Source organism: Branchiostoma floridae, unplaced genomic scaffold (assembly GCF_000003815.2).
Source record: "Branchiostoma floridae strain S238N-H82 unplaced genomic scaffold, Bfl_VNyyK Sc7u5tJ_247, whole genome shotgun sequence".
Lineage (NCBI taxonomy): Eukaryota > Metazoa > Chordata > Leptocardii > Amphioxiformes > Branchiostomatidae > Branchiostoma > Branchiostoma floridae.
This window is the reverse complement of record NW_023365793.1, coordinates 309,929-319,332: the sequence shown is the minus strand read 5'-3', so window position 1 is coordinate 319,332 and position 9,404 is coordinate 309,929. Positions and strand designations below refer to the sequence as shown.

The 9,404-nt window shown below is 44.4% G+C and overlaps 1 protein-coding gene across 1 annotated transcript; it reads right to left on the bottom strand.

The window, feature by feature from the left end:
• Positions 1 to 4,050: 4,050 nt before the first annotated feature.
• Positions 4,051 to 7,328, bottom strand: LOC118408622 (uncharacterized protein K02A2.6-like). Its single transcript, XM_035809440.1, has one exon. It carries the CDS (start codon positions 7,326 to 7,328, stop codon positions 4,392 to 4,394), a length of 2,937 nt encoding a protein of 978 aa, XP_035665333.1. The 3' UTR covers positions 4,051 to 4,391.
• Between the last annotated feature and the right edge of the window lie 2,076 nt (positions 7,329 to 9,404).

Sequence of the window (9,404 nt, the reverse complement as noted above, 5' to 3'; positions counted from 1 at the left end):
TCACAGTGATGGGAAAAAAGTTTCGTTCACTTTTACTTTGTCTTTTTTTATAGCTGGAGTGTACACTCAGGTCGATGCTTGACATGCTTTTTAGGCAGTCGTGGACTTACGTTTAGAAAACAATAACAATACAGTAATGACACATTTTTATAGCAGCATAAACTATGAAAGTGCATTACTAAGCAAGTTAACTATAAGCCAATTTGCGCTTAAATGTTTTCATTATGGCGAATAAATATAGTACTCCCTGTCCGGACTCATATAATAGGCTAGAAACGTCTGGGTTTTTCTAGAGGAGGATTTCTGGGTAATAATGTGCTGTTTTATGAGTGTATATAAATTTTTTATGTATTCCCGGTTTCTAAAGATCCCCATCCCGTTAAAGAAAGTAGGTCATGGTAAAAAAATAAGAAGGCCGATACAGGAAGGCTAATTATAAGAACTGTACACCAATGAGAATAACCACCCCGCTTGAGTATGATGATATATAGATGTCGTACTGAGGAATGACTGCATGCAGTGAGATAGATCCAATCTTAGAATACGCGTGTCCGGTCTGGCACCCAGGAATCACGTGTGCCCAGTCTAGGGCCATAGAGAACGTGCAAAAAAGAGCTTGCCGCATAATTCTTGGTTCTACCTTTGCTAGTTATGACATGGGTCTAGTCCAGTTGTCACTTCCGTCTCTGTGCAACAGACGGCACGAACTCTGTACAAGGTTTGGTACCTCTTTGCTGAGCTCTTCGTCTTTCTCAAAATGGCTACCGCCAAACCGTGTGAGCCTACATGGCAGAAACCTCAGGTCCAAACACCAGATAACACAATTCCACTGTAGAACCTCTAGGTATTGGAAGACTACACGACCATACCTTGTCGACTTGCTTAATAGTTCAAAGTGCTAGGTATGAATAAGTCTTGAATTTATACACAGTTATTTTAATAGTAATTATTGTTATTTTTAAAATGTGTTGAATTATGCACTTCTATTGCTTTTCATTTTAATTGTAAAATGTGTAAAAGATACTGCAATTCAGCCGAAAGATATAAAGGCTGCCATTGTATGTTATTGTATGTCGCATGACGCGAAATAAACCATTCACAAAGATGTTGGTTAGCTGAGGAATGAGTCCACTCTACGATATACTACCCCGCTTGAGTAGTTATATTTACATTGGCTGTTGGAGCACATTCTATGCTATTCATGGTTATCCTGCACCAGAGAAAAACAGAGAAAATTGATCTTATTTTTGTAAAATCAGAGTGAACTTCTGAACTTTTGACTGTAGTAGAGACAGCCATTCAAAACCCAACCACTTGCCTGAAGGCTAGGTGGCGACGGTTACAGGCATGGAGTACGGCATAGCTGCGGTCGGGACATTCCAGAGTGTTTAACGTACATAAGCCCAGACTTATCTTGCCGAAGCCATAATGTTTAAACTTTGTACAGTACAGTTTGGTGAATTTCAGACATGACCACGTGGTAACCTGTAGGTTCAAAACAAGTTCAGGGTCAGCTTCAGGGACGAACCTTTCGGGCTTATTGCCATGTCATGCCAAGAGTTAACAACAGTGGCTTTAGAACTACTGTAAATGCATATAAGTTTGCTGCGATTTAATTTCGCGGTAGCGGGAAAAAGGACTGTTCGCGGTGGTCTTATGTTCGCGGTATTACCATGCACTGCTAGCCTCTTACTGCCATGGAAACAATGTTCGCGGTGGTTTTAAGTTTGCGGTAAATTTGCAACTCGAAAACCGCGAACATAAAAACACAGCGAAAATTTCTGCATTTACAGTATTTGCCAACTATGACGGATTCGGTCAAGCGCACGCGCAGCTTGAGTAGTACTAAGCCTGAGGGTGGAACTATTCGGGTTCATGACCTTGTCGGGCGAAGAACAGTTACAGTAAGACTCAACCCGGCTATCTGATAGAGGTATATAAAAGGCCTGATACAGGCCACTGAGCAAGAAACAAAGTAGTGACTACAGTCGCATGTGTTTTTGTATGTAAACAACATGACTTAAGATGCTGTGGATGGATCTTTAAGGTCAAGTTCGTTATTGGGCCTCCCGGTGGTCTCCCACGGTATTGCAGCGGATTGTGTCTGTCTATAAGTATGATTTTTGTTAGTATATTATTAGCATACTCCCAAAGCTGTGGGTGGTTCTTAATGATATTTGGTAGGTGAGCTCGAGCCGGGAAAATGAAGGTCACATTCGAAAATGTTTTTATGGCACTGGAGCGGAACGTCATTGAAGTTTGAGGTGTAATTATCTGGAAGAGCTATGTCCTTGACATTTTGAAAATTTGAGTGATGGATAGCTCTTGGGAGGTTTGCCCCATAGCGACTTGTTTGAAAACTGCAGCAGCCAATTTTTATGTGACAGAATTTGAAACGGAGTTACTCATGAAGAGGTAAACCGATCGTCGTAATGTGTATTTGGCAAATAATGAGGAGCTAACTTGTCTAACTAATAACTTAAAGAAAATGTTGTAAATCAAACAAGAGCCTAACTTGCATATCTGATGCGAAAATAATATTATAATTCCCATTTGGTAAATGATGTGACATGTCTAAAGGTCCCCTCTCACTGCACTTGTGTCACGCTTGCGTCACTGAGGGTTCAAAAAAATTTTTAAGTTACCTATTATTGTGGTATAATATGGTGTCCACCTTTTCTAGCCCCGTAACCCTCATGGTCGCTACCCGTAATGGGTATTGAAGCTTAGGGATGAAGTATGTCGTAACGTAGTGTAGTTTCTGTGGGAACGTCAGGCCATGGAGATGTCCTCCTGTCTGTAGCGGCTCTAGACCCTTCCCCAGGATCTCGTGAAGTGGGTGTTTGCTTTAAAGAGAGTGGAATATAAAGAAATTTAAAAGAAATGCATAGACATGTAATCTTTCTTTTTAAAAAAGAGTCTTTTATTATTATAATAAAAATTTCGTGTGTGCAATACTTATTCCAAGGATGTTTGAAAGTCCTTGCTCGGGGGATTCATAAAATTATCAGAATCACGGACAGAAAGTTGTGCAAAGGGGAACAAGGAAGTACGAAACCATGAAGAAGACATATATAAAATCTTGGAACAGAACCATTCTCTGTTTAACTGTAGCTTAGGAATCCAAGAGGCTTTTAGGGTGAGATCGACAGACCCCAAGTTTCTTAGCTTAAGTCCCCCCTGTTCATACGCACTGTGAATAGTCTTCCTACTAACTCGCTCCGGTCCACCTCCCCATAGAAATCGAAATATTTTCTTTTCATATTTAACAAAAAAATCAGGGGGTGGGGACGGAAGCGAGCTAAGTAAATATATAAATTGTGAAACGATAAGTATGTTTATTAAAGTAACTTTACCCATAAGTGTTAAAGTCTTTGTCTTCCAAGGAAATAAAAGTTTATCGATATTAGTGAATTTCCTATAAAAATTTATATTAAATATATCAGAAAGTTCTACAGGAATATGAATTCCCAAAAGGTCGATGGGGCCGTCAGTCCATTGAATTGGCAAAGGACAGGGAAGATAAAAATGTGTACCCTTTAAGGAACCTATACGTTTTATTTTACATTTATCGAAATTTGGAATTAAACCAGATAATAAAGAGAAATCTTCTAAGTCTTTAACTAATGAGTAGAGGGAACCAAGTTTCTGGGCCAAAGGGAAATTAGAATCATCGGCATATTGAGAAATTTTGGACTCTATACCATACGTAGTTAGTTAAGCCTTCTATTTCAATATTATTTCTTATCTCAATAGTTACACAAAATGTCAATACATTGTCTATTGGAAAAAAAACCCATCTGGAGTGGAATGTCGCTTTGACCAAAATATGAAATACAATTTTTGAAAACTCTCACCTGTCAATCAACAGCCTTTGCAGATCAGGCGCTGTAAATGCGTCATTTTTCTTTAGGCACGCGTCGATGAAATCCGAATGTATCACTTGTGTAACTTTCTGTCACTGATCTCTGTATCCAGATCTATCAGCTGTGGTCTTCTTGAATGATGACTCAGGCCCGATGAGGTACTGCTTACGGTTTATTCAATCTTCCACATGAGCCTCTGTGCCTTGTGGAGGTATCTCTCTTCAGGTTCCTCTACCCGTCTCCTGACGCTACGCATGCGTGTTAGTGTCTAGCTCATGAATATTAACCCTAGAGCTCATTACTATTAAACACTTGTCACATCCCCTTTTCTTTAGATTTTTTCACATATTTGACACTCAGGTTTCAGTTCTTATACAATCAATGTGTCTATAGTTCAGTTTCTTTCTCAGATCTTTCACGATCTAAAGTTCTTGTGTTCTGCTGATCGGGAGTCTCTCTCATGGTTAGTTAGTCGGTTAGTTAGTCAATTCTTGAGTTAATTGTTCATGCATTACTGTTCATGCATTACTCGCGAACGTAGTCCTTCAGATGCACTGGAGGTCGAACTGCTCGTCCGGACCGTGTTGTCATCTGTTGTCCAGCTGTGTCGTCTTTCACTGCTGTCTCTGCTGGTGGTGTTGTCGTCGTTGTTGTTGGTTCGTCGTTGACCGTTGGTTCTGGAGCATCTCCTTGGTCAACGTCGTCAGTTCCCACTGTTGCTGGTGGGGTTTCCGGTGTCTTCCGCAGATGTCGTCTGTTTCTGCGGTACACTCCTCCATCTTCGGTTTCTACTTCAAATGATCGGTTCCCTACTTCTGCTACCACCGTGCCTTTCTTCCAGCGATTGGTGTTTGTTCCATGTGGCTGACATCGCACAGCGTCTCCGATGCTCAACCTTGGCAGATCTCGCGCCTGCCTATTGTAGTAGCGGCGTTGTTTTTCTTTCTCTTTCTGGATCTTCTGTGGGATTTCCTTGGGCACTTCTGGTTCCAACGATGCTGTGTTCATTGGCATTGTTGTCTTTCTGAAATCCAACAGTGCGAGGTACGGGTCTGTGTTCCCGATCCAGGCTTTCTCCATCAGCTGCTTGGCTGTCTTCACTGAACTCTCCACTTTCCCATTGCTTTTTGGATAGCCTGGTGACGAGGTCTGGTGTGTAAAGTTCCATTCTTGTGTGAACTTCTCGAACTCAGCAGCTGCGAACTGTGGGCCATTGTCGCTGAACACTACATCCGGTATGCCATGTCTGGAGAACTGCGTCTTCAGCTTCTTTATGATTGTGGTGGCTCGTGTGTTTTCGCATGTGTCTATCTCAAAGAAATTTGAGTAATAGTCCACTGTGATCAAGTAGTCTCTGTCTTTGAACTGGAAGAGATCTACTCCCACTCGCTCCCACGGTCTCTTCGGCACCGGGTGTGGTTGTAGTGTTTCCTTCTGCTGCTTGCTGCCCACAGTTTGGCACACGTCACATTTGCTGACGTAATCTCTCACTTCGGCGTTCATGCCGGGCCAAAACACACACTCTCTCGCATTCCTCAGGCATGCTTCAATGCCCATGTGCGATGCGTGTATCCTCTGCAACATCTTCTTTCTCAACGTCAGTGGCACTGCTGCACGTTGGCCCTTCAGCACGATCCCGTCATGGAGGGTTAGCTCATCCCTTATGTGAAAGTAAGGCATCAATCTTGCCGGGATTCTTCCCTTCTCTGGAAATCCTTCTCTTATGTACTGCACCAGCTTCTGCATGTCTGCATCTCCGCTGGTATGCTCGCGAATATCTTCTATCGTTGGCGTTGAGATGAACTCACTGATTGCGTTCACTTGCTCAGCATCCATCTCGGTCTTGCTCCTTCTTCCGTCATCTGGTGGGTATGCGCGACTTAGCGTGTCAGCCAGGTAGAGTTCTTTTCCTGGTTTATAACTCACCTTTACATTGTATTGTTGCAAACGCATCATCATGCGCTGCAATCTCTTTGGTGCTGCATGAAGTGGCTTCAGTACAATCATCTCTAGCGGCTTATGATCGGTCTGCACATTCACTTCTCGTCCGTAGGTGTACTGATGAAACCTCTCCAGACCAAACACTACTCCGAGCATCTCCTTCTCAATTTGGGCATACCTCGTCTCCGTGTCGGTCAGAGCTCTACTAGCATACGCAACAGGCTGGCCACTCTGCATGATGGCTGCTCCCAGTCCCGTGCTCGATGCATCTGTCTGGAGCGTCAGCTCTTCAGTTGTGTCGTAGTACTTCAGCACTGGTGCCGTGGACACCATCTTCTTCAGGGTTTCCAGTATCTTCTCGTGTGCGTCCAGCCACACAAACTCGCTGTCTTTCACAGTCAGCTTCCTCAAAGGCTCACATATGTCGCTGAGCTTTGGTAAGAACTTGGCTAGGTACGTCACAAAACCAATCAGGCGTTGCACTCCTTGTGCGTCAGTTGGTCGGGGCATCTGGGTTATTGCTGTGACTTTGGAGGGGTCCAGCTTCAGCCCTTGGCTTGTGATTAGGTGACCATGGAACGGAACCTCTTGCTCTCTGAGCTTGACCTTGTCTGGATTCAGCTTCAGACTGCGCTCTCTGCATCTCTGCATGAGGCTTCTCAGGTTCCTGTCATGATCTGAGGTGGCTTCCGCCAAGGTTTCTCCTTCTCCCCAGACCAAGATGTCATCCACCACGGGCTTCACGCCTGCTAGACCTTCTAACGTCTGGTCCAGGCGTCTCTGGAATTCCTCAGGGGACGATTTAATCCCAAAGGGGAGGCGTTTCCACTTATAGCGTCCATTGGGAGTGTTGAACGTCGTCAGAACTGAGCTTTCTTCGTCCAATGCTACTTGCCAATAGCCATTCTTGGCATCAAGGACACTGAACACCTTGGCTTTACTTAGCTCTGGGATTATATCTTCAATCGTCGGTGCTGGATAATGACTTCTCTTGAGGGCTTCATTTAGGTCCCTTGGGTCAATGCAAATTCGCAGCTTTCCCGATGGCTTCCTCACGGTGACCAGGCTTGACACCCATGGTGTTGGTACTGTCACCGGTTCAATGACTCCTTCTCTCGTCATTCTGTCTAGCTCCGTCTTGAGCTGCTCCTTTATTGCTACGGGCACTCTTCTTGGTGGGTGGACCTTAGGTGTGATGCTGTCATCTGTTTCTAGATGACATTCTCCTGGCAGCCTTCCTAACCCAGTGAATACATCTTTGTACTCTTGGATCAGACTCTCCTTTGTCAACGGCTTGTTGACAGTGCTTGTCTCATCAATGGGTATGCTACCACGGATCGCTAGGATTCTATCGTAATGAACAGTCACTACTCCAATCTGCTGTATGGCGTTCGCTCCAAGCAACGGCATACTGTCTGAGTCAATGACCACAAAGTTCACCACATACCTCTTCCCAGTCTTGGGGTTGATCATCTTCAGGTCAGTCTCTCCCTCTGACACTATCTCTGAGTTATTGTACATCTTCAACACTCTCCGTGCTCACTTGTCTTGTACTGTATCTTGTTTCTGAGCAATGTCTGCTTCGGCATCACATTACACGTTGCTCCGAGGTCAAGCTGGAAGTTGACCATGCGTCCTTCTAACTTCATCTTAGCATGCACTTGCTTTGCATACTTTGGGTGGGACATACTGAACGTGTTCTCGGTGCGTAGTCTTGCATCTGTGATGGTCATCACATAGTCATCTTCTTCCAGAGCATGGACTTTTGTCTTCCTGGCGTGAGCTTGTGCCTTCCCAACCTGTCGAGGTTTCTTATCGGCACTCTTACACACCTTTGCGAAATGATTTTGGCCTTTACATTTCAAGCCTTCACTGTTTGCCATACGCTGGACAAGCCTCTCTCTGCTGTCGGTGCTTCTTTCCACAGTACCTACAGTTGGTCACAGGCTTCTGGGGTGTTGCCTGTGTTCTCTGTTGGACAGCATGTATGGCCGTTGGCTCTATCATCCTCACATTTTGCATGGAGATCTCTGATGCACGGCATATCTCCTCACATTTGTCGAGGGTCAAGTCTTTCTCACGCAGCAGTCTCTCCCTTATCTTGGCATCGTTGATTCCACAAATGATCCTGTCTCGGATCAGTGACTCCTCGATCGCTCCAAACCCGCAATCTTTTGCTAGGTTTCGGAGATGAGTGGCGTATGTGTCAAACGCTTCACCCGCTTGCTGTGCTCTGGTAAAGAACTTGTACCTTTCAATGGTTTCGTTTTGTTTTGGGTTGCAGTATTTGTCGAATGCTTCTACAATCTGTTCGACGGTTTGTTCTTCTTTGGCAACCGCCACCATGTTCCCATCATTATCTGCCTTTTGGATGGTCAAGGTATCATGGACTTTACGTGCCTGGTCACCCATAAGATACCGCAACGTTTTTCTGCGTTTCTTGGCATCCTCTGACACAGTCAGGTCAATGTACAGTAGTGCCTCCTCCTTCCATTTCTTCCACTCTACGTTAAGATTCCTTGCATTAATATCTAGACAGGCTGGCTGTCGCAAACTACTGCCCTCCGCCATTGTCTAAGGCTTTGTTTTGAAGTTGTCACGTTATAACTGGACCTAACAAGACAGTGATGGATAGGGCTTCCAGCAACTTTGACCCAGCCTGACTCTAGTTAGTATTCCAGACATTGGAATGCCTGCCCGACTTCCTGGGACTGCTTGAAAACAATGGATCTTTGAGTGAGGAGGGGCCTACCTCGTTTTTCGTCTTCTCTTGACCGTCGTGTCTTTTCAACGCGTGTGGACTTGAATCCGGCTTCTGACACCATGTAACTTTCTGTCACTGATCTCTGTATCCAGATCTATCAGCTGTGGTCTTCTTGAATGATGACTCAGGCCCGATGAGGTACTGCTTACGGTTTATTCAATCTTCCACAAGAGCCTCTGTGCCTTGTGGAGGTATCTCTCTTCAGGTTCCTCTACCCGTCTCCTGACGCTACGCATGCGTGTTAGTGTCTAGCTCATGAATATTAACCCTAGAGCTCATTACTATTAAACACTTGTCACAACTTGGAGCTTAGCAATCCTGGAGATTCCTGGTCTATGATATATCATGGCGCCTTCAGTCTTGAGTTTGGTCTGATATTTTGCCACCGTCTGTCGGCAACCTCACAGTCCCTCCTGTTTCAGCGCTACAGGTCTGTGACCTTGGTTAGACAGTGTTCTAGTGACCTTGGTTGGGCAGTGTTATAATTCGTGAAAAAGATGTTTGCGGGAGCATAGCTTAATCGGAAGACTGAATGAAACTTCAGCACAAGCTCATTAAGCGTCTGTCTTTAATCTTATTCAGGATACTTGTGTGTCATTCATAAATATGCATTTTATCACCTCCCGCTTATTGATGATAAGACTGACCACTGTCTATTTTATTGCGATTCTGGCACCAATAGCATCTGTAGTTTACTCCAAAAAACTGGCCCTTCTATCTACAGTGCGAAAACCATTGTCCACAGCCTCTGACCTGCTCTTATCGAGGCGGTTGCGAATTTCCGTCTGTCTTTATCTTGTTTGTGACATGGCCGTGCTGCTCAGTCTTCATGT

Excerpts from the sequence above, each read along its gene's own strand:
- LOC118408622 (XM_035809440.1), bottom strand. The coding sequence starts at position 7,328 with ATGTACAATAACTCAGAGATAGTGTCAGAGGGAGAGACTGACCTGAAG.